This window comes from Panthera leo, chromosome A3 (genome assembly GCF_018350215.1).
Source record: "Panthera leo isolate Ple1 chromosome A3, P.leo_Ple1_pat1.1, whole genome shotgun sequence".
Taxonomy (NCBI): Eukaryota; Metazoa; Chordata; class Mammalia; order Carnivora; family Felidae; genus Panthera; species Panthera leo.
Genome location: NC_056681.1, coordinates 104484975 through 104510414, shown reverse-complemented (window position 1 = coordinate 104510414; position 25440 = coordinate 104484975). Strand labels below are relative to the sequence as shown.

Sequence of the window (25440 nt, the reverse complement as noted above, 5' to 3'; positions counted from 1 at the left end):
GGGGACTGGACTTTTCCCAAGGCCAGTGTCTTTTTTGGGGTATCTTCTCCTTCCCTGTAAGAATGCTGTATCTTGTTCCCTGAAGCCCTAAAAGACGATAAACTGTAGCAGAGGCCAAGCTGCTGCTCTGGGCTGAGAATTTTATTGACGAGGAGGGCTCCATCCCTCTCCCTCCACCCAGAAGAGGCAGCTTGAAACAGCTGGCACTGGGCTGCTCCCTGTGATGGACGGCAGTGGATGCTCCCACCTCTTAAGTCCAGGGCTTGTGGTAAGACCCATCACACCACCTTGTTGATGATGACGCCTAGTTCTTCGATTTCACACTGAACTTCATCACCCTTCTGCAACAGCAGGCCATGAGGACATCAGTCCTTTGGGCTCCGAGGCCTGGATTTCTCAAGGCTGCCAGGAATTCTGGGTGTGTGTGCCCTTTCCTCCTTTCAGTCAACCTACCTTGAGAAAGACTGGAGGTTTCCTGAATACACCAACACCTGGGGGCGTCCCAGTCAGGATGACATCCCCTGGGTAAAGAGTCACGAACCTGGGGCAAATGGGACAGGTGAGACCAGGGGCTGAGATGGCCACAGCCAAGACTGGAAGGCTCAGGTCAACCTCAGGTGGGTGTGTGAGGTAGGGCCCCATCCCACTTACTGGGAGACCCAGGCTATCAGCTCTTCTGTCTTAAACACCATCTGGTTGGTGTTGCTGCTCTGGACCACTTCCCCGTTCACTCGGCAGTAGATCTTTAAGTTGTGTGGATCTGAAAAATGCAAAAGCACCACGTTGGGGTTCTTGTTTTCTCTCAAACCCCTCCCTTTACTCAAAGCAAATACAGAGGGAGGCTTTGTGACTTCCCAAATGAAAGGCCTGTCTGCTGGTCTTGCGTCTACCACCTAGCAGAGTATCTGGGTGAGTTTAGGAGGGCCTGTCCCAGACCCTCAGTTGGGAGAGAAAAAATGGCTGTTTTTGCCTTAAATGGCCATCTGTCCACAGCAGAGGCTGACAGCTGCAGATACAGAAGTGACTTGGTATCTGTATAGGCAGGGGCACTGAAGTCTCCTGCATCTGATGGCAGGGGACAGCTTACCTGTACTAGTGCCCTAATAAGCACTTTTATTTTTTGCCGTATACACTCACGCTCCTTAGAGCAGCTGGAACAGTTTCACTTCACTGATGGCTGGCTACATCAGGTGGTGTAAAGCCTGGACCGCATGGACACACCCCCACCTAGATGGCTGTCTGCCCTCCTAATCACGGGCTTTCCTCTTGTTCACTCTGCCCTTGCTGCTTATAACCAGTGCTGCCCTGTTAACACTGGCTGCAGAGGTCCTGATCTTCCTTACTGTGGAAAAGGTGTACAGGCTTTTGACAGCCACTTTCCGATGCTCAATACCTAACTTTTGGTTCTTTCCAACTTAAAGATGCTCCTGGATAGTGGCAGCTAGAGGAAGTCATACCTCTGCAGTGAGGGACATGAAGGACGCCTGTGAAACTCATGGCCTAGGCTGACTTGCTCTCTAAGGAGTCAGCAAAAGGCAACTCCATACTCCCAACTTCCTGAGTGCTGCTTTTCATTTACTCTGATGCATCCATGCAAGAGCAGGAAGAGTCACCACACGGGTTATCTCAAGACCTACCTGCTATACTGTCCTTGGTCACCAAGGCAGGGCCCAGGGGGCAGAAGGTGTCAAAGGTTTTTCCCAGCAGCCACTGCTTTCCATTGCGTCTCATTTGCCAGTCACGAGCACTTACATCATGAGCCACAGTGAAGCCGGCTACGTGAGCCATGGCATCTGTGGCCTTTAGGGGACAGGGGATTTGGCCAGATTGGAAGTTAGATCATCACGGTGACACCAACCCCCATGACCAAGCCTTTATCCCATGTTAGTAGCCAGAACTAGCCAAAGATGGGCAAGGAATAAGGCTGGGAGCAGGTAGTTGCCAACCATTTCCCAATGCCACAGACCGCTGGCCACTCCTCTTCCACCTTACCTTGATGTGCTTGCCTTTCCTTCCAATGATCACAGCCAGCTCCACCTCCCAGTCCACCTCCTGTAAAGAAAGAAGCAGTGGGCTGCCTGGCTCCATTCCCATGCTGAGGGGTATGCACCACCCTGCCTCAGGCCCTGGGTCTCTAACAGTGGGGAGTGGCTGTGGGCCCACATATGTGTTCACCATGAGCCAGATGTAGTGAAGGAGGGGGAAGTGTGGCTTGTAGACCCATAATCCTCGAGCACTGGCAGGTAATACCACTCCATGCGGGCACAGCTCTCCACTGTGACTGCAGAAGGCAAGAGGAGTCTGGGCACTGAATTTACAAGTGACTTGATGCCTTCAAAAAAGGGTGAATACCAAAAAAAAAAATTTAAAAAAAAAAAAAAGAGAAAAGGGGCGCCTGGGTGGCGCAGTCGGTTAAGCGTCCGACTTCAGCCAGGTCACGATCTCGCGGTCCGTGAGTTCGAGCCCCGCGTCAGGCTCTGGGCTGATGGCTCGGAGCCTGGAGCCTGTTTCCGATTCTGTGTCTCCCTCTCTCTCTGCCCCTCCCCCGTTCATGCTCTGTCTCTCTCTGTCCCAAAAATAAATAAAAAACGTTGAAAAAAAAAAATTAAAAAAAAAAAAAAAAGGGTGAATACCAAGTAATAACAGCTAGCCCTACTGCACGCCAATAGCATTCTATATGCTTTCGGGTATTAACTCATTTAAATGAAAAGAAATGAGCATGGCCACAGAAAAAGGAAAACATGCTCAGCCTTTCCCATAATCTGCAAAGTACAACTATAAAACAGATACAACTTAGCCTTTCAAACTGGTTGCTCGTTCTAATGGTAACAACCAGTTGATCTGAGCACCCCAACACCTGATCTTGGTCTCTAGGATTGCTTCCCACTAGACAGAACTAGGTTTCTTAGGGGAAATGGCAAATTCCAGGTCTGAGACAGAATACAAGATAAGCCTGGAATATCTTGGCCAGAAAGCAAGGGAAGTACTCAAAAAGTGACAGGGATGGGGCCAACTTGGAGCCCCCCACTGGCCAAATTGAGAGCATTTGAATATCAAAAAGAATGTAAGTGATAGATTACAACATACTGGGTAAAAATAAAAATCAGAAATACACCCTGCTAGGGACAGGAGTATAAAAAGGGAGGCAGCTTTTCTTCACAGGATGCCAGCTAAAAAGAGTAGAGGCGGCATGACAGAAAAATCACCTTTTTCTAACCCCTAATACATACAATAATGGATTCAGGTGAGGATCCCTGAATGAAAAGCTATGTGGCAATAAGAATAGTCACAGGTTCTCAAATTACTACCCTACAGACTGCTTAATTACCACAGTGAAAGGCACCTTTCCAACGAAGAGATCGTGAACATCAAGTAAACCAAGTGATCAAATGGCCTCTCAATGGGGTGTGATGCACATCTGTTGGTACAGACTGCATTCATATCATGAACAGGGTTAGTGCCCTTATGAAAGAGATTCTTGCCCTTCTACCATGTGAGGAAACTGCAAAAAGACAGTAGTCCATGAACCAAGCACCAAATGTATCAGCACCTTGATCCTGGACTTCCCAGCCTCCAGAACTGTGAGAAATTCGTTGTTTATAAGCCACCCAGTCTGTGATATTCTGTTACAGCAGTCCAAATGAACTATGTAAAATCCTTGACAAAAACATTTAAATCTAATCATGAGGAAACTGACAAATCCAGAGTGCAGGATATGCTAAGAGAACTTGTCAGGATTCTTCAAAAAATCAGTGTCACGAAAGCTAGAAAATGGCAGGGGGACTGTTTGCTATCAGAAATCACCAAACTATGGCCCACAGGCCAGATCCAGTTTACTGCCTGCTTTTATAAAGTTTTCCTGGAACACAGCCATATTCACTCATTTATGTATCAGCCACGGCTGCTTTTCCATGACAGTGGCAAAGCTGAGTTGTTGCAACAGACACTCTATAGCATTCAGAGTCTATTATTTGCTAACTGACCCTCTGAGAAAGTCTGTGGATCCCTGTTTAGATTAAAAGCCCTAAAGAGACATAGCCAAGTACAATGTGTGGCCTTGACTAACCCTGGTTCAACAAAAAATAAAACCATACCCAAATTAGAAATCCTCTTTGGAGGCAATTGGGAATATTCCCAATTGGACCATATAATGGGTATTATGTTAATTTTCTTAGTGGTGATAGTGGCTATTACGGTCATGCAGGACACTGCTTACTCTTAGAAGATGCATGCTAAATTTTCTTATTTTTCTACAATTAAGGTGCACTATTTTTGTAATCAGTAAAAGATATGTTAATTATTTTTTCTCCTGAGACCAGCCTTCCACTGTATAGTCCCCAGTAGTATCTGCTTAATACACTAAGCAACAGGCGGCTTCTTTAAGCATCCTGAGTGCTGAGCACCCATGCGCTGGGCCCCGGTGACTGGGGAGGGCAGTGAGGAAGGAAGCACTGACCTGGCTCAAGGGTGGGAGGATGACCTCGTCGTAGGGCCCCACGATGGAACTGGCAAACTTGCTGAAGATGATGGGCTCCTTGGGCACAGGAACGTTCTGCTCTTTGCAGTGGTCCACATAATTCATTCCCACACACACCACCTTGTCTGGCCGTGTGACAGGGGCCAGAAAGGTCACCTCTGACCGTGGTAGGACTGGCAACTGGGCAGCCAGAGCTCTGCAGAGACAAGAGCAGGAGAGAGGGACTGATTGGGAGCAGGCCAGCAACCCTTGGGCACGCTGGGCAGGTACTGCAGCAGCCACAAGTTTTGCTCTTTAAAGGGGCGCCTGGGTGGCTCAGTTGGTCATGCGTCCAACTCTTTTTCAGCTCAGGTCATGACCTCATGGTTGAGTTCGAGCCCTGCAGTGGGCTCCACGCTCACAACTGGAGCCTGCTTGAGATTCTCTCTCCCCCTTTCTCTGCCCCTCCTGGGCATAATCTCTCAAATAAACAAACTTACAATTATATACTTCTAGATCTATAAACCATCACAATCAATGTGGAAATCAAACCCAGCTATTGTCCCTTGGTATCAGAACACTTTATTTTTATCTATGTTGATTTCCTTTCCCCTGTTAGGTAAAACATGTCATGTAAGGAATTCAAAAGGTGCAAATGGGAAGAATGGAAAGGCCTCTCTACTGCCCCTTCTCCTAGTCACCCTGCTCCAACCTTGGACACAGCTACTGTGTCCTGTGTAGCTCTTCATGGCTGCTCTATGTATACTCTGCTCCTCCCGTCCTTTTTTTTTTTTTAATTTTTTTTTTTCAACGTTTTTTATTTATTTTTGGGACAGAGAGAGACAGAGCATGAACGGGGGAGGGGCAGAGAGAGAGGGAGACACAGAATCGGAAACAGGCTCCAGGCTCCGAGCCATCAGCCCAGAGCCTGACGCGGGGCTCGAACTCACGGACCGCGAGATCGTGACCTGGCTGAAGTCGGACGCTTAACCGACTGCGCCACCCAGGCGCCCCTCCTCCCGTCCTTTTTTTAGGCAAATGACACCAAATACATTTTTAAAAATACATGTATTTTTTAGGGGCACCTGGGTTGCTCAGTTAAGCGTCCAACTCTTGATTTCAGCTTAGGTCATGATCTCACGGTTCATGAGTTCAAGCCCCACGTTGGGCTCTGTACTGACAGTGCAGAGCCTGCTTGGGATTCTCTCTCTCTCTCTCTCTCTCTCTCTCTCTCTCTGCCCCTCTACTATTTGCATGCACGCATGCATGTGCACTCTCTCTCAAACTCAAAAATAAATAAATACATATTTTTGGAGATCTCTCCATAACAGTATATACTTTCCCCTCTTTTTTCATATGGCTGTATATACCTGCACAACACAGATACACCCAATTACCTGATGAGGGATACAGAAGTAGTTTCTTTCTTTTTTAAATTTTTTAAAATGTTTTATTATTTATTTTTTGAGAGGGAGAGAGAAAGAGAGACAGGGTGTAAGCAGGGGAGGGGCAGAGGGAGAGGGAGACACAGAATCCAAAGCAAGCTCCAGGCTCTGAGCTGTCAGCACAGAGCCCGACGTGGGGCTCCAACTCACAAACTGTGAGATCACGACCTCAGCCGAAGTCGGACGCTTAACCGACTGAGCCACCCAGGTGCCTCTGTGGTTTCTAATCTTGCAAGACTATGACAGTATAGGAAGCATACCGTCACCAACGCTGTGTGCTGCCAAACGTCTGTATTTTTGCCGGTTTAATGTGTAAAAATAATAACTCAAAGTGGTTCTCAATTAATTTCATCAGATTCCACACGGATCCTGGCTTTGGGGAAGTCCCTACCTAATCTAGCCCAAACCCAAGAACTATCTATAAGAACACCTCTTTGCAGTCCTCTCTCCTTCAAGGAGCCAAGAGTCCAGACCTTCCCTCCCCCCCCTCCCCCCCTCCCAGGTCCCAGACTCCTCAGGCAGCCAGGAACTTAATACCCTGGGGAAGGCAAGTGTGATGAAGCACTTCTGGCTCCACCACCAAATGTGTGGCTTTGGGATAGTTAATCACCATCCCTGGGCCTGAGGATGTTGTCATACAAGATTTCTAAGACTCTTCACTAAGAGAACAGGTGAGAAAGGAAAGGTAGAGTTACCCTGCTCACTTGCAAAAAAGTTACTAGCTGGTTGTTTCCCAGGGCAGGAATGGGTGGAACGAGAAAGAGGGTAGCAGGACAGCCACTGTAGGGCTATGCTGCCTGTTGATTTACCTTCTTGCCACCGAGAGAGTGGCCTCTCCCTGCTCCAGGAACTCCACCATTGTCTTGGGCAGTGTGGGGTCAAAGGCGTTGAGGTTAATGACCCCCCCGCCATTCCCTGATTCCAGGCCCAGGTGAGGTCCCATCAGGTGGGGTGCCTGGAACTGCACCAGTCTCATATTTCTGGAGGGTTGAAAGGGCCACTTCTGAGCCTGCAGCAAAGCTGTGAGCAACCTTCTACAAGAGACCAGCATCAGAACCTGTGAAGAAAAAATTAGGTCCTAGGGGACAGAGGGAGCTAAAACCACCATCAAGATCCACAAAGTTCCCTGAGCTGCAGCCCAAGCCCTTTTGCCCACCAGCCATTCCTAGAAGTAGTCTGCATTTATTAGTTATTTCACTGTTACATTTTATAAGGTGACTTTTTTGTTTCTCAATTCAATGCACGTAATGAAGCATTTCTAGAAGAGTGACTACTTCATGCCAGGCACTAATCTAGATAGGAGGGATTCCAGTGTTCCTTCAACCAGTGCTTTCTAGAGGTTTACACTGTACGTGGCACATCTCTGAGGCACTGGACAAACAGTATAGATCAGACACACTCAGTCCTGCCGTCCTGCTGTCAGGGGAGACGGATATTAACAATGACGTTGTAAGTAAGATCCAGCAATTGGGACCACTGTTGTAAAGACCAAGGGTCCTGCCTTTGTCTAGTTTCTTGAAGTGATACTGAGCTGAGCTGGGCTGGCCTTAAAATAAGCAGGACTAGGAATTAGTTAAGAGTGGGGCACAGCATGGGCAAGTGACCACTGGTAAAACTGGCTTCACAGCTGTCATAGGCAAATTTTTAAATGCCAGTTTGATCCTATTAACCTCCTAGTGAAAATGCTTTCCACTGCTCACATTACCAAGCTAAACCCCCTACCAGGCTATCCCAGCCTTCTAGAAGCAACTCCCATGAGCCTCTCCAGACAGTATTTAGTTTCTCCTGCTGAAGTACAGGCTACCTGAGGGAAGAGACTGCAGACAAAGGGCAGGGTCAAAGCCTGACAGGCATCATTGGGCTGTCTCCTCTCTGGGTTCTAAGACTACCTCTGTCCTTTTTTCACTGCTTTTTCATAGCATTGTGACTGGCACACAGAAGGCTCTACACTGCTCTCTGTTGGATGAACAAATGCCAGAAGCAGGGGCTTGACTTTTCACTACTTGGGAAAGCTTGGTGATTGTCAATATGGCTATGTCTTCCTTTCTCAAATCACTTAGAAGGTATCAACAGGGCTCAGGTCCTGTTTTGAGTTCCAGGCTTTACTCAGAGGCAAACCCCATTCTCCTGTTTTGTTTTTAATCTAAGTCTGGCCTTCATTCCAAACAGTCTCTGCCCTGCATGGGCCCTTGCTTTAAAAAGTAGCCCTTTATGCTCAGTCATGTGGAGGTGGACCCAGACTCCTGGTCCTCACCCTGATGACTCAATTTGCCACCTTCAGTTAAAGATTCATTAGACCCAGGTCACTGATCTGACTACTGTCATGGCCAATAAGTTTGACCAGAAAACAAGGAGCTTTGAAACTTCTGCCCTCCTGTCTTATACAACCATGCTACTGTCAAAAATGTGTTCAAGCCAAAATGCATGCACTCAGATCTCCACACACTGAAAAAACAGTAACCACTCCCACTGAATGCCAGGTGTTAAGTGCTTTACCTATAATATCTGATTTAATTCTCTTGACAGTTATGGAAGATGGGTACTGTTAGCCCCATTTTACAAATGAAAAAACGAAGGCTTAGTAAGATGAAGGGGTTTTCCCAAGTTCCCAGGGAGAGAAAATAGCTGGGACTTGAATCCAAGTCCAGGTGACATTGAAATTCTTGGCTTGGGCTAAAGTGTCCTAGAGATGGGTGGGGGTTAGATCTCCAACAGATCTCCTAGATCTAGAGCCCCATAGACACCCTGTGTGCTATCAGCCAGGGAAAACTTGGGTCACATTCTGGCTGCTGCTTCAGGAATAAGGCTGGTCATCTGCTCTCCAAGATAACCCCAGGCCCCATTGACTATGACCTTCCCACATGACAGGCATATTCAGGCTCTCATTCCACCCTACAGCAATCCCCTCAGGCACAAGGTCCCATTTTACAAAGGGGACACTGAGGCGTAAAGAAATCATCTGCCAAAGTACCAGTTAGAAAGTGGCCTCCGTGCTTCTGCGGTAATCACGATGCAACAGGGCACGAGCTCAGTTCAACTCTGGAAAAGTGTCCTTAAGCAAAGACGCAGAGATTCGAGGCAGAAACAGCACAAGCATCACAGCTTGAGAGACGTGGGCCCCGTCCCGCCACCTACTCGCTCGGCACCCTGAACCAGTCCCCCAGCTTGGTCCCTGGCACTCAGCGGGAACTCACGACGGCCCACCCCACCCGTGTGGTCAGAGGGATGGGGGGGCCCGGTCCAGTCCTGACCCCAGCGGGAGACCTGGAGGGAGGCTGAGACCGGCCCGCCCCCCACCCCAACCTACCTGGCCGCGGCGGCGGGTCTTGCCGGGCTCCCTGAGCTGTCGGGCTAGGGCTCACCGAGCTGGGGGCCGAGGTCAGCGGGCGCCTAGACACCTGCAGCGCGTTTCGGAAACAGCGACCGGCGGGGAACTGCGGGGGCAACACGCCAGGCTGCTTCACTAAGTAAGACTTTTGCACAAGCGGGCGCTGCCTAGTGACGCCAGAGAACAACAGCCAATAGAAGGGCGCCTCATTCCGACCCGGAAGCCAAGCCACGGAGGGGGCGGGCCTAGCGCTGGAGGGCAGGTTGTCTTTCACCGGTTCCTTCAGGCGTCTGGGCAGGTCCCGACGCAGGTGAGGCCGACCGCCTCCGTTCCGCTCCCCCTCCCCCCACCCCGGGCGGACACTCCTCGTCAGCGCGCCCTGCAACTGCACGAAAACGACAAGGAGGGCTTCCTGAAATTTTGTGCCCTAGGCTCCTCGCTGGCCTCACCTGTGTCGGGCCCTGCTTCTAGGCCAGGCACCGTTCTGATTGTTGGGCAAAGTGTGGTGGAGGAGACCAAGTGATGGCGTGCCGGTTCACAACAACGAATATTTTTGTCTTCTGATTCTGACATATCACAGAGAAGAGGGATGATTGCACCCATTTTACATATGGGAAACCCGAGGCGGAAGTGTTTTGCTCAAGGTGACACAGGAGTGTGAGTAGTGGAACCAGCATTTTTGACCCCAAGTGCAGTCCTTTACTGCCATTCTCAAGCAGCCCTGTCTTCACACGCATTGTGCTGGGCCTAGGGCAGGACAGCGGGAGGCATAACCTCCAGCATCAGAGAACAGGCATTCTCGTGTAGAGGTGTTTTAATTACACAGGCAGTTACAATCCGGCTCTGTAGGCCTCTGGCATATGAAGACATATTAAGTGGTCTGGGCAAGATGCCCAAGACTTAATCAAGGACCAGATCATCAAGGGCTTTACTTGTCCCACGAAGGAGTTTGAGCCTTATCTAAGCACACGGGACATGTCACACACAGGGTTAGACTTGCATTTGAGAACTTTTGCTCTGGCCACTCCTCCAAGGCAAATGAGTGCAGTGGGGCAGGTGGCTTGGTGTGTGGCAGAGACGGTGAGAATCCAGACATGTTTAGAAGGTAGAACAGACAGCTCTTGATGATGACAGGAAGTGGAAGTGAAGGCGGAAGAAGGTCTCAGGCCAACTCCTAGGTTTCTGGCTGGTAAATGGCAGTGCCATTCATGGCGACAGGGGTCCTCCATTCTGGAGGGGCAGCAGGTCTAGGGAGAGGATGATGAGCTCAGTGTTTGGATGGGTTGTATTTAATGTGCCTGTGACACATTCAAGGAGGCAATGCAGGGTGGACATGGAGACACAGGTCTTAGAACTTGGGGTTCTAGTCTAGCTTGAAGGTAGAGGTCAGCATACAGAGAGAAACGGGACTTGTGAGGGTAAGTGTGATCAGGAGGAATGTGGTAAAGAGAGTCTGATATAACCCCCAGTCAGAAGACCCATCAGGTAAGGATCAGCCAGAAAGACTGAAGGGAAACAGGGAGACAGGGGAACATACAACTTAGGCAAAATTTGGGGGCTGCACCTTCGAAATGCCAGGGAGAGGACTTCTGCTTCTGGACAAGATGAAATAGGTGATGTTATTAAAGACCACGATCAAAAAGATGAGAGAATACTATGAACAAAGCTACACACATAAATTTTACAACCTTGATGAAATGGAGCAATTCCTTAAAACAGCCTGTCACAATTCACCCAAAATGAAATAGATAGTTTGGATAGCACTGTATCTATTAAGGAAATTGAATTTGTAACTTAAAAAGTCCTGAGGGGCACCTGGATGGCTCAGTTGGTTAAGTGGCTGACTCTTGATTTGGGCTCAGGTCATGATCTCACTGTTCCTGAGTTCAAGCCCCACATTGGGTTCTGCTCTGGGATCCTGGGAGCACAAAGCCTCTCTCGAATTCTCTCTCTCCTTCCCTTTCTCTACGCATGCTCACTCTCTCTCAAAATAAACAAACAACAAAACTCCTAAAAAAGAAAGATCTAGTCCCAGATGGTTTCATTGGAGAATTCTACCAAATGTTTAAAGAATGAACAGCAATTCCACATAATCTATTTCAGAAAGTTGAATAGGAAGGAACATGTCTCAATTCATTTTATGAAGCTAGTATTACCCTGATACCAGAAAACAAAGACAGTACAAAAAAGGAAACCACAGGGGCGCCTGGGTGGCTCAGTCGGTTAAGCGGCCGACTTCGGCTCAGGTCATGATCTCGCGGTCCGTGAGTTCGAGCCCCGCGTCGGGCTCTGTGCTGACAGCTCAGAGCCTGGAGCCTGTTTCAGATTCTGTGTCTCCCTCTCTCTGACCCTCCCCCGTTCATGCTCTGTCTCTCTCTGTCTCAAAAATAAATAAACGTTAAAAAAAATTTAAAAAAGGAAACCACAAAGCAATATATCTCATGAATACAGATGTAAAAGTCCTTAACCAAATATTAGCAAATCTAAGTCAGCAATATATGAAGATAATTTTCTACCATGACCAAACGGTTTACTGCAGGAATACAAGGCACATTCAATATCCAAACACTAAATATAATTCACCAGGTTAATAAGCTAAAGAAAAAAAATCACAAAGTCATATCAATTAGTGTAGAAAAATCCAACAAAATCCAACACCCATTCATGAAACATACTCTCAAAACTGAGAAGGGAACTTCTTCAACTTGATAAAGAACATTTACCAAAAAGCCTACAGTTAATATGGTTAATGGTGAAAAATTGAATGCTTTCCCCTCAAGACTGAGAACAAGGAAAGAACGCCGGTTCCTACCCCTCTTATTCATCATAGTACCGCAAATTCTAGCTAGTACAATAAGGCAATTGAAAGGAAATAAAAAATGTATAGATTGGAAGGGAAGAAATAAAATGATCTCTTTTTGCAGATGGTATTGTTGTCTTCATAGAAAATCCACAGTGGGGGAAAAAACCCTCCTGGAAATAATAAGTGAATCCAGCAAGTTTACAGAGTACAAGATCAACATACAAAAATCAACTGTATTTCGGCACACTAGCAATGAAAATGTGTATCCTGAAATTAAAAATATAATACTATTTGCTCAAATAAAAATAAATACTTAGGTGCAAATCTAACTAAACACGTACAGGACTTGTATGCTGAAAACTATAAAACACTGACAAAAGAAATCAAAGATCAGCATAAGTAATGAGATATATACCCTGCCCACAGATTGGAAGACCCAACACAGTAAAGATGTTAATTCTCCACAAACTGATATACAAATGTAACACAATTCCTACCAATATCCAATCACAATTTTTTCTACATAAAGACAAGACTATTCTAAAATTTACACAGAAAGGCAAAGGAACTAGAATAGCTAAAACAAATAGCTAACTTTTCAAAAGAAGAATAAAGTGAGAATAACCAGTCGACCTGATTTCAAGACTTATTATGTGGTTATTGTAATCAAGATTGTGTGATCTTGGCAGAGGAATAGACAGATCAATGGACCCACAGAAATATATCCAGCTGGTTTTGAGAAAGATACAAAAGCAATTCAATGGAGGAAAGATAGTCCTTCCAACAAACGGTGCTGGAGCAACTGTACATCCATGATCTTATATAAAATTTAACTCAAAATGGGTCACAGATTTAAATTTACAATGTAAAATTATCAAGCTTTTATTATCTTATTTTAAAAAAAAAATTTTTTTAACGTTTATTTATTTTTTTGAGACAGAGAGAGACAGAGCATGAACGGGGGAGGGTCGGAGAGAGGGAGACACAGAATCTGAAACAGGCTCCAGGCTCTGAGCTGTCAGCACAGAGCCCGACGCGGGGCTCGAACTCACGGACCGCGAGATCATGACCTGAGCCGAAGTCGGCCGCTTAACCGACCGAGCCACCCAGGCGCCCCTCTTATTTTTTTTTAAGTTTATTTTTTATTTTGAGAGAGAGAGGGAAGAGAGAATGAGTGGGGGAGGGGCAGAGAGAAAGAGAGGGTGAGCCCAAGCAGGCTCCGGGCTGTCAGTGTAGATACCGACACAGGACTTGATCCCACGAACCGTGAGATCATGACCTGAGCCAATACCAAGAATTGGATGCTCAACTGACTGATTCATCCAGGTGCCCCTAAGATTATCAAGCTTTTAGAAGAAAATATAGGAGAAAATCTTTGAGACATATGGCTTAGTGAAAGGTTCTTAGACATTACCCCAAAAGCTTAATACAGGAAAAAAAAAAAAAGTAGTGGACTTCATCATAATTAAAACCTTTTACTCTGCAAAAGGATGTTAAGTGGGTGAAAGAACAAGCTACAGAAAGGGTGAAAATATTTGCAAACTACATAGCTGACAAAGAACGCACACTAGGATATATAAAAAACCCACAGACTTGTCGAATCACTATGTTGTATACCTGAAACTAATGTAAAATAGTGTCAACTATACTTCAGTTAAAAAAGAAAAAAGAAAACCCCTCAAAAATCAGCAGAAAAAAACAATCAGTGGATAAAGGACACGAAGAGATGTTTCACTGGAAGCTATACAAATGGCATATGATCACATGAAAAGATGTTCAATATCTCTATAGAAATTAGGGGGATGTAAATTAAGACCATGATGAGATATCACTGCACAATTATTAGAACAGTTGAAAAAATAGTGACAATACCAAATGCTGGGGAGGATGCAGATAACTGGATTTCTTATACATTGCTGACAGGAATGTCAAATGCCATAGCCACTCTAGAAAATAGTTTGGTTGTTTCTTAAAAAAACTAAACATGCACTTACCATATGGCCCAGAAACTGTAGTCCTGGGCATTTATCCCAGAGAAATAAAATTCTATACATGATTGTTCATAGCGGTTTTATTTGCAATAGCTAAAACCATGGAAACAACCAAAATATTTTACAGTAGGTGAATGGTTAACCAAAATGTGGTACATCCATACTATGAAATACTACTTGTCAATAAAAAGGAAACAACTTTGGATATCCACAATAACTTGGATGGATCTCAAGGGCATTGTGCTGAGTGAAAAAGGCCAATCTCCAAAGGTCACATTCTGTATGACACCATTTATAGAACATCTCAAGATTACAGAGATGGAAAACAGATTAATGGTTGCTAGGGGTTACTGATGGGGGTTTTGGTATTCCGTGCAAGCGAGAGAAAAAAAATCTTTTTTTTAAGCCACTGTTATTTTGGATCCCTGTTACTTGCAGTCACACACAGTCTGAACTGATAAGTCTCCTGTCACTCTACACTTTTTTGAATTTCCTCCTCCATCTCAGTCCCTTTCAAACCTACCCTCCTCCACATACCCTATAAATGATGGCATCGCTCAAAGCATGATCCTTACTGCTCTTCTCCTCACTCAGTAGGATCCCTAAGCAATCTTTTTCATGCTTGATGGTTTCATTATCACCACAGAAATAAGTCTCACATGAATCCAACTGCCTATTGGACATCTCCATTTTGATGTCTCAAAAGCACCGTAAACAACATGTCCAAGACTGAACTTATGATTTTTCCACGTCAAACATGGTCTTCTTCTCTATTTCAGGGGATGTCATGACAAGCTGTCCAGCTGAACAGCTCCCAAACCAGAATTCAGTCTTTGCCCTTCCCTCACTCTTTCATTTCCAATTCATCTTCATGTCCCAGCAACATTACCTTCCCAAATCTGAGTTGTTAGACTTCTTATCCCAGGTCAAGCCACTATTATATCCTACCTGGCTGCGTTCCTACTATGCCTTTCTGACAGATTTTAAAACATGTTCACAAGTTGTTTAACACTCCTTCCATCAATAAGTGGTATCTAATTTTCATCCATCTAATTTTCTGTGAGCTGAACTTAGTGACTCACTTCTACTAAATACAGTGCAGTGGATGATCCTGCCTGACTGCCAAGGTCAGTGTATTACTCTGCTTGGGCTGCCATAACAGCAGGTGGTTTAAAGAACACACGTTCGTTTTCTCAGTTTTGAAGGCTGGAAATCTGAGATTAAGGTGTTGGCCAGTTGGGTTCTTCTGAGGCCTCTCTCATTGGCCTGCAGATGACCACCTTCTTGCTGGTTCTTCACATGGTCGTCCCTCTGTGTATGCACCCCTAGTGTCTGTGTGACTACATTTCCTCTTTTTATGAGGACACCAGTCATACTGGATTAGGGCCCACCCTAACAACCTCATTTTAACTTAATCACCTCTTTAAAAGACTTATCTTCAAATACAGTCACATTCTGAAGTACTAGGGGTTGGGACTTCAACCTATGAATTTTGGGGGGACACAATTCAGCCTATAACAGCTAGGCAATAAAAGGTGGTACAGCCTCTTCTTGGCTCTCTCTCTCAACAGCGTATCAGTCTAGGTCCAATCAGGAAAGAAATCACATGGGAATTTGATCAGACTTAAGTTTAGTATAGGACGTATTAAGTAGAACAGGGGATTGGAGTCGTGAGGGATTGCCCAGTAAGACTCTAAAGAATATAAAAGTAATAACGGATATAAGAAGTCAAACCCTTAAGACTCGAGAAAGCACCCTAGGAAGAAACCTGCCAAGGCTGGGATTCCCCCACTCCCCTTGTTGGAGATGGCAGAGATGTTTAGAGCTGTGCTGGTGAAACCTACTAGAAATCTGGAGCTCACTTGAAATCCAAGCTTTAGGGTACTGGCAACATTTTACTGGAAGCTCTCTGTTACAAAGCCAACTGACAAAGGGAGGGCCAAGGGAGGTTGCTGGCCACCAGAGCTTCTGGGACCAGGTACTGCAGGAGCTGGGCACTGGGGAAGTGGGGAATGCTGTAGGATCCTGCTGCTGAAGAAGTCTGCAGGAGCTGGTCTAGAGAGAATGCTGAAAACAGGAAGCAAAATCCTTTCTTCCTAGAATGTCTCTCCAGTGCCCTCTGTAGACAATGCTTTAGTGTCAGCTGGAAAGGAGAAAATATTTAAAGTGCCTGGATCCATTTTTACAGAACAGGCAAAAAAAAAAAAAAAAAAAAAAAAAAAAAAAGGTGAATCTAGAGCTGACAAGCAATAAATAGGTAACTGGCACAGTCCAGCCCTTTGACTACTCTGCTTCCAGATGTACCCCCTGACACATATTTGAATTCTGTACATCAACAAAATAACTCTCGATTTCTATCCAATATGAGGTTACTCTTCTTAGGAGTGAAGAAGTTCTCATCCTTTCCCCAGGGGTCAAGGTACCCATCACTCACTATGTTAATCATTGCTCAATTTAGTAAAAGTCCCCTGTTAGAATATTCTGTTGCCTAAGTTTCTGACAACTTGTGGATAAAGGAAAATTGGGAAGGAGAAACAAATGGTTAGCATATCCAAACATATCAAATAGAAAATAAGCAAAACTTTTCACAGAATTATAACAAACAATCCTAAAATTTGTATGGAACCACAAAAGATCTTGAATAGCCAAAGCAATTTTGAAAAAGAAAAACAAAACTAGAGGTGTCATAATTCCAGATTTCAAGTTATATTACAAAGCTGTAGTAATCAAAACAGTATGGTACTGGCACAAAAACAGATCCATGGATCAATGGGAATGGAACAGAAAACCCAGAAACAAACCCACAGTTTTATGGCCAATTAATCTTTGACAAAGGAGGGATGAATATACAATGGGGAAAAACAGTCTCTTCAATGCAAAAGAATGAAACTGACCACTCTTTTACCATCCACAAAAGTAAACTCAAAATGGATTAAAGACCTAAATGTGAGACCTGAAGCCATAAAAATCCTAGAAGAGAGGATAGGTGGTAATGTCTCTTGACATGAGCCGTAGCAACACTTAAAAACAAATTTTTTTTATGTTTATTTTTGAGAGGAAGAGAGACAGAGTGTGAGTTGGGGAGAAGCAGAGAGAGGGAGACACAGAATGTGAAGCAGGCTCCAGGCTCTGAGATGTCAGCACAGAGACTGACACACCGGCTCGAACTCATGAACTGTGAGATCGTGACCTGAGCTAAAGTTGGATGCTTAGCTGACTGAGCCACCCAGATGCTCTGCAACATTTTTTTTACATATGTCTCCTGAGGCAAAGGAAACAAAGGCAAATATAAACTACGGGGACTACATCAAAATAAAAAGTTTCTGCACAACAAAGGAAACAATCAACAAAACTAAAAGGCAACGTAGTGAATGAGAGAAGACATTTACAAATGACATATCTGATAAAGGGTTAATATCCAAAATATACAAAGAACTGATATAACTCAGTACCCAAAAAACAAATAATCCAATTAAAAAATGGGCAGAAGACATGAACAGACATTTCTCCAAAGAAGACATACAGATGGCCAGTGGACACATCAAAAGATGTTTAACATCACTCATCATGAGGGAAATGCAAACCAAAACCACAATGAGCTATATCACCTCACACCTTTCAGAACGGTTAAAATAAAAAACACAAGAAATAACAAGTGTTGGTGAGTATATGGAGAAAAAAGAACCTTCATGAATTGTTGGTGGGAATGCAAACTGGTGCAGCCATTATGGAAAACAGTATGGAGGTTCCCCTCCCAAAAATTAAAAATAGAACTACCCTATGATCCAGTAATCACACTATTGAGTATTTATCCAAAAAATACAGAAACACTAATTCAAAGGGATATATGCATCCCTATGTTTACCACATTATTTGCAATAGCCAAACTATGGAAACAGCCCAAGTGTCCATTGACAGATGAAAAGATAGAGAAGATGTGGTATATACATGATGAAATATTATTCAGCCATAAGAAAAAATGAAATCTTGCTATTTGCAACAACATGGATAGAGTTAGTCAGCAATCAGTCAGAGAAAGACAAATATCATACGATCTCATTCATATATAGGATTAAATAAAACAAACAAATGAACAAAAGAAAAACAAAAGAGAGCAACAAACCAACAGATTCTTAATTATAAAGAACAAACTTATGGTTACCAAAGGGGAGGTGGATGAGGGGATGGGAGGAATAGAGGATGAAGATTAAAAACTACACTTATGATGAAAAAAAATTAAAATGATTAAAAAATCAATGAAAACAAATAAAAAAGCAGCCAAACTACTACAGTTCTCCTTTCTGTAATTTGTCACAAGGCTGTAACCGATACTGATAGCTTTCTTCTCTCACTGCACCCTCTGTATTTCCCCTGCCCTCAAGGAGAACCTTAACTGCTCGGGGTTCACACCTAGAGGAGTGACTTAAACTCTCATTCCCAAAATGTTTGAGCCCTCAATGGTCCTGCCTTTTTTGGTTTCTGTAGTTTTTCATTAACCTTTACTATTGCTGTATTTTTCATTAAACTTTACTACTAATACGTGTCTTGTGAGGGAAAATCTCTGTGCCTTCTGTGATGCAGGAGGTCCAAAGTAATCTACTTGCCACTAGGTAGCTAGCTGGTGCCCACAAGGAGTGGTGCCATATCAAGGATTAACACTGGTCTCTGCTGTTGGCAGACTGGGCACCTAGCAATAGCGTTAGGTCAGTCTTGGTAAGGGTAAGTGCACATTGCTGAGACCATGCATGGACCCTATTCCTGCCACCCTGTTCATGGGCCCATTGAGCAAGCACTAGGGTGGGGAGAAAGGCTAACTAACATCCAGAGTATGTTAGTAAGTATCCATGTTTCCCACCTATTGTTGTGCTCCTTTGCAATGGATGCCTTTTGGTGGGCATTCACATGTACACTAATACCTTCATAGTCTATGTCCTTTCAGAGAGGTCCATCCCTATAACTCTTCTCCAGACTTACCTGTCATCAATTGTGATGGTAATTTTATGTGTCAATTTGGCTTGGCCACGGTGCCCAGAAATTTGATCAAACATTATTCTGTATGTTTCTGTGAGAGTGTTCTTTGATTGAAATTAACATTTTTAAAAATGTTTATTTATTTTGAGAGAGAGAGGGCATGAGTGGGGAGAGGGCAGAGAGAGAGAGAGAGAGAGAGAGAGAGAGAGAGAGAGAGAATCCCAAGCAGGCTTTGTGCTTGGAGCCCTACACGGGGCTCAATCTGATGAACTGTGAGATCATGACCTCTCATTTCATGACCTGAGCTGAAATCAAGAATTGGATGCTTAACCAACTGAGCCACCCAAGCGCCCCCAAATTAACATTTTTTTCAGCAAGATGTATTTTTTTAATTTAAATTTTAGTTAACATACAGTGAAATATTAGTTTCATAAAATTAGCACTTATATCAGTGGAATTTGAGTAAAGCATATTGCTTTCATAATGTGCATGTGCCATGTCCAATCCATTGAAGGCCTTAACAGAACAAAGACTGACACCTACCCACCCTACGCCAAGCAAGAAAGAATTTTTCCAGCAGATGGCTTTTCAATTCAAACTGCAGCTCTTTCCAGAATCTCCAAACTGCTGGCCTATCCCATTAGATTTTGGACACACAAAGCCTCCACAATCACATAAGCCAATTCCTTAAAATATCTATCTATCTATCTATCTATCTATCTATCTATCTATCTATCTACCTACCTACCTACCTACCTAGGTTCTATTCTTTGGAGAACGCTATTACACCAATTTTTCATTCCTGTTCCTTCCAAGTGCTTGACCATAAAGCCAAACCATTAACAACAGATCATGAACCAATAACCAGTAGATTCATACTTCTGGCCATCTCTCACTCCAGAAAATCAAACACATTGCCCAAAGTTCTAGCCACAGGGGAGATTTTTCTTTACCATTGACCTTCATCCCTGAATGAGGTCAAGGTCACCCCTGAATGAGATGACCATGCTGCCTTGTAACTTTGGGGAATTATCAGCGTCATTTCATGCAAACCCATCTGTAGAGCATGCTTGAATATTTTATTTTTATTTTTTTAGTGTTTATTTTTGAGAGAAAGAGAGAGACAGAGTACGAGCAGGGGAGGGGCAGAGAGAGAGGGAGACACAGAATTTGAAGCAACTCCAGGCTCTGAGCTGTCAGCACAGAGCCTGACACGGGGCTCGAACCCACAGACCTAAGCCAAAGTTGGACGCTCAACCAACTGAGCCACCCAGGTGCCCCAGAATTTTTTCATTTTCTGTAAACATATCCTAAAGATCATCCCAGGAAGCCTTGCCTGTGGGTTGAGAGAGAGAGAGGAGGCAATGCGACTGGAATTGGTGTGAAAATAATCTGAGTCACCTGCGCATTCAACTTAGTTGTATCTTCCACACCTGCCTGAGCTCGGACTCTTAGCTACCATTTCCATTTGATGACAGACTGATGCTGCACATGCCCAACCTTATAACTGAGGGATCCAACAACACCCAGATTTTTTGGGCAGCTCAGACTGCATGGCCACCTAATAGCCTATGGTGGGACATAAAACCCAACAGCAAGCCAGAGCTGTTTTTCAAAGTCAGAGTAGATATTTGAGAAGAGGGTATAGACATGCTCTACAGTCCTAGAATCTGAACTGTGATTCTCTTATCAGTGCTTTCCAGAAGCTCCATATGGTGTCCCTATCTGCCATAAGTTTCTATTATCAGATGACTCCTACCCCAGCCACTGTCTAATTGCAAGTGCATGAGAGATCTTGAACAAACATCACTCTGAGATGTAATAATAATTAATGACTGCTATGCTGTCGTAGCTGACCCCAACAGCATCCTCTCTGGTTTCCCTGCATCTTCTCTGGCCCCTCCAATTTGGAGTCCATGTTTCAGCCAGAGGGGCATCTTCAGAACGATGATTTGACAATAATACACTTATCAGTGCCTTCCTGCTGCCCTCAGGCTGAGGCCCAAGCCTTCAGAGCACCTCCCCATTTCACCTCCATCTGCGCTCAGGATTCCGGGCTCCAAGTCCCGTCTCTCTAGCCCAGTTCTGGGCAGTGCTGTCTCCCTCCTGTGCCACAACCCCTTACCTGGCTCCCTCCCGCTCATGCTTCAGGTTTAGCTCAAATGCCACTTCCCTCAGGAAGCCTCCTGAGGTCACGTGGCCTGTCCAAAGGTTCTCAGACCTCACCTTTGTGGCTGTGGCACTGGTTGTAAATTTACACCCTTTTGAGTGATTTATCTTTTCAGTGAAGACTTTATCAACGTCTTGTCTTCAAGAAATTATAGGCTCCACCAGGGAGAGGTCTGCAAATATTCTGTGATTTTATCCTCAGACTCCCCCAGAGTGCTGGGTGTACAAAGGTGGTTGTTGTTTTTTCCAATGAATGAATGAATGAATGAATGAATGAATGGATGAATAGTGAAGTAATGGGCTGGGATGGATGGGGGATGGAGAGTCTCGATGCCTGTCCCACAGACACAGGGGATATGGCCTGGGGTGGGGGGGACACAAGTCAGAGACCAGGGCCACCTCCCTTTGGGCTCCATTCGTTCTGCCCAGGACAAAGTTCCACTCAGGGCTGGGGAAGTTCGTCAACAAAGCAGGGAACTTGAGGATTTCACAATACTGGTTGGGCTGGCAGTTGGCTGTGGGGGACTGACTGATGGCCTGCTCTTTGGGGCTTTATTTTTAGTTTCTGGATGTTTTACTGTATTTGGTAATTTTTCAAAACTGGGAAAAACCATTGCCTGGCTTCATTTGCTGTGCTCCTGGGTCAGGACACAACCAGAATTGCTCAGGAAAGTAGAAAAAAGAGGGGCTGGGCTGGGGGTGAGTGCTCAGACTGTGCTCTACAGTGCAGGCCAGAGGAAATGTTTCAAAAGATGTTTCAAAAAAGACTCTGACCCTGGTGCTGCGGAAAAGCGGGTCCCATGACCCATTAGGCTCAGGGCCCTGACACCTGGCCCCACCCTGGGCTGTCTGCCATGGCCTCCTTCCCTATAACCTTCGGTTCAGCAGCATTACTGACCACTCCCTTCCCCAATGTGCCAGCCACAGTGCCAGTCCTGGCCCCAGGAGGGACCACCATGGCTCCCACTTGCAAGACGCCCACAATCTGGCAGAAGAGACAGCACTGGGCACTCTGGCCCCTGACCGCCCCACCCCGCTTCCTTCAGGGCCCGCTGGAGTCTGGAACGCATGTTCACCACCCCACAGCTGAGCCTGACATGCGGGGCCACAGCAGTTGAGAATTTTTCAGCAAAAGTGCCAGTCAACCCAGGTCTAACTGGCTTATGGCGGTGGGGGTGGAGAGGGGAATCCTATTAACCAGTGGCTCATAAGTGAAGAGTCTAGAGAGTGGGAGGGGGCTTGCTTAAGGTGCAGTTTGATTTTGAGCTCAAGAGCTTCCCCTCCCCCACTTGCCTTCCCCGGACCTTGCTTTCTGTCTCTCCATGCCTCAGTCAGGCCATCTTCTGCACCGGCTTCATTCCCGCGGCTCCCTGCAGGTACGAAGCTGCAGCAACAACTCCAGGACTCACACGGCCCAGTGTCTGGGAGTAGGGCAGCAGCGCCTTTTCCCAGCATGCCCAGCATATGTCTCCCTGGGCCTCATTGGCTGTAATCGGGTCAGGTGCCCGCCCCCCAACCAATCACTGACGGGGAAAGGCGTTGCCGCGATTAGCTTCATCTGGGTTTAGAGGTAGTATGGCCGCCAGGGCTTCACCAATGGAGCATGGAGGAGGGCTCCGCAGGCGAGATTGGGAGGCTACTGCCAGGAGCAGGGGGAGGATGCGGGGAAGCGGAAGACTGGTGTCTTTCGTTCCCATGGTGCCCAGGGACCTCAGTGAGAGCGAAGTTCCTGACAGCCGTTTGTTGCCAAGCGAATGGAGGGGCCATCTCAGGCAAAGGGATGGGGTAGACTTAGATACTGCATTTAAAGGAAGGTTCGGTAATGTTCAAAGCCAGCTAAGAGACCTGAACAGAGGGAGCCCTGCGTCCAGATCGAGGTGTGAAAGCAAAGATATATGAGTTAGAGGGAAGCTGGGGTTTCCTAGTGGAGGAATAGACAAAACAAAAAAGTACACAGCAGTTGTTAGGGAGCCCTGTTCTAAGACTGATGGCCCTCAGCAGTCGGGACAGATGTCTTAGGGAAGTTTGTGGGTTGGACTCTTGTTACATTGTCCCTTCTCTGGGACCTCTCAGCTCTGGCCAGGGTCTAATTAAACCTGTATCTTCCCCTTCAAGAGGGGTATGGTGGGTATGATGGATAGAGTGTTTCTTACAGATCCCTCATCTTGGCCCTGCTTAGGGAAAGGTTTAGTCTGGGCCACATTGTCTCTGGTTCTGGCCTATAGGCACCATTCCCTGTGCAGACTGACCCTACCTATACCCCGCCCTCTTCTCTAATCTCTGAACCCTGCAGACCTCACTTTGCAGGCAGCTAGATTCTGCACATTCTCTTTATAACAAGCTAGTTCAGACAAAGTCCATGTGATTAGAGCTGGCTCATGTGAAACCACAGATAGCTTGCCTCTGGTGTTCCCCTAACCTGAAGGGCTAGGGTTCATGTGAGTGGGTGAGGGGGGCAGGGAGAGGGGGCTTAGCACCGGCTTTGGGCCGGCAACAGTGTCCATGGCCTTGGAAGCTTGTCTGGGATGCAGAAGGTTAATGGACCAGTGAAAAGAACAAGGAACCATGTCCAGGATGACAGAACCTGGCTCGAGGAGAGCCTCACAACTAGCTCTCAAAGCCTTACTGACTGCAGCACAGCTCCCCTCTGGAATGTGTCAGGGGAAGGCAGGATGGACAAGGGAAAAAAGGCTCCCAGCCACTCTAAAACGGACATCACAAATACTTATACTGAGGCGGGCCCCTCAGTTCCTCGCTTTGAGCCTGGTTCCTCTTGTTTTACTCACAGTTCTGTGGGACGTCCAGGTCCTCTGGCAGTCTTTCCCAATGAGCTTTGTCCCCCACCCCGGCATGTGCCTCGTGGTAACTTCTGTCATGGTCCGAATCACTCCCGTGGACATTTTGCCTTCTGGGTCCCCGGACTTGAATTTCCCAAAGGCAGAGACAGTGGTTTATCCCCGTGGTCTCACATTGCAGCCCACACATAGTGTATGAGAAGGTATCTAATAAAGGTAGAATGATGCCTCCCTTAGCGTAGACCCAGGAATTTGGAACTTGGCAGGGGCAGGGACGAGGATGAGTGGAGTGTCACTGCCTGGCGTGGAGGAGGAGGCAGAAAACCACCCCGAGTAGACACATAATGATTAGAAGCTCATGAACAGACCGCTTGTGACCTTGGCTGTTGCTGAGGCTCCAGGGCACCGAGCAAAGGTTAGAGACCGGAGAGTGCTGAGAGATTGCAAAAAAAAATCTCCGTCCCCACAAGTGTTTTACGGGACGGTGTGGTTGTTTCAAAGTTTGGTTCTGTCGGGATCACACCCTCAGCTGTTTGATGCGCGCTCTACACACGACTCTTTCCCGTAGGGTCTCTGACAGCCCAGATGTTTCTGCGACAAACTACTGTCTCCTGTCTGGCTTTTTAGACCCTACAGGGTGTCATTGAGGTTTTCAAGCTTTCTTCAGGATTTTCAAAAGCCAAGTGGGTAAACCTAAGTGGGGAATCCAAACGTTAACTTACTTGCCATGGGCTGGAATGAAATCTGCTCAGTGTGGTAACAGTTATGCAGCCTGATGAGTGCTTATGTGTGTCCTAGTTAATCAAATAGGGACTGACAAGTGTATCTTCTCTCCCAGCACCCAGCTTGGTAGACTTTTGTGGAACTGTTACTTGATCAATTGAGTTTTCTGGGGGGAAACCATGTGCAGAATGAGGCAGAAATACGAAAATATCTTTGGGCTGTGAAAGAAATGACTAGCAGCTTCCCTCCCGTAGTTTCCTCCGGAGCCTGTGGAGGGCAGGGAAATCGGTGAGGAGGCCCGGTTGCAGCGCAGTCGCCCCCTGGTGGTCAACGGGGAAGCACAGTACTTGTAACCACAAGCAAACGGTGTCTCCAATGAAACCTCCACGTGGGGAGGAAAAGAGAAGCCATTCATCTTCTAAATCGTAGACTGGCCATTGCTTTGGAAAGTCTGGAGCAGAACACGATAGGGAAGGGTACGGGCACCTTACCCAATGTCTCTGGGCCTCACTTTTCCTATTCCTTGCAGGAAAGGCACCAAAGAAGAAGCCTCTTGGATAGGTCGTGTGAGGGAATGAGACAAGCCAGGCCACAGGAACTTCTGCACTTGCTCTGGGCCATGTCTCATGTCTGGGGCCATGTATCATGTCTCTCGAGAGGAACAGAGAGAGAGAGAGAGGAGAGGGAGAGGGAGAGCGAGCGAGATCAGTCAACCTGGCCACGAAGTGATTGGTGGCAGAAGGGTGGGCATGTGGACTA

The 25440-nt window shown here is 46.0% G+C and overlaps 1 protein-coding gene across 6 annotated transcripts; it reads right to left on the bottom strand.

Annotated features, from left to right (window-relative positions):
• Window positions 1-120: 120 nt before the first annotated feature.
• FAHD2A (fumarylacetoacetate hydrolase domain containing 2A) lies at window positions 121-22600 on the bottom strand. Of its 6 annotated transcripts, none has more exons than XM_042933111.1 (9): window positions 22468-22600; window positions 9209-9335; window positions 6711-6958; window positions 4457-4673; window positions 1993-2052; window positions 1638-1800; window positions 652-760; window positions 454-541; window positions 121-341 (listed from the first exon to the last, which is right to left on the bottom strand). In XM_042933111.1, exons 3-9 carry the CDS (start codon window positions 6950-6952, stop codon window positions 279-281), a joined length of 942 nt encoding a protein of 313 aa, XP_042789045.1. In that variant the 5' UTR covers window positions 6953-6958; window positions 9209-9335; window positions 22468-22600; the 3' UTR covers window positions 121-278. The 6 variants fall into 6 exon arrangements, with proteins under 6 accessions (XP_042789045.1, XP_042789044.1, XP_042789048.1 ...); XM_042933110.1 differs by lacking the exon at window positions 22468-22600 and adding an exon at window positions 8873-8953 and having other exon boundaries at window positions 9209-9390; XM_042933114.1 differs by lacking the exon at window positions 22468-22600 and adding an exon at window positions 8873-8953 and having other exon boundaries at window positions 6711-6935; window positions 9209-9390.
• Between the last annotated feature and the right edge of the window lie 2840 nt (window positions 22601-25440).

Coding starts and splice junctions, on each gene's coding strand:
- FAHD2A (XM_042933111.1), bottom strand. CDS start 6,952: ATGCTGGTCTCTTGTAGAAGGTTGCTCACAGCTTTGCTGCAGGCTCAG. Junction 2,053..4,456: donor TCCTCCCACCCTTGAGCCAG/GTCAGTGCTTCC, acceptor CTTTCTTTACAG/GAGGTGGACTGGGAGGTGGA. Junction 1,801..1,992: donor GGAAAGGCAAGCACATCAAG/GTAAGGTGGAAG, acceptor TGTCCCCTAAAG/GCCACAGATGCCATGGCTCA.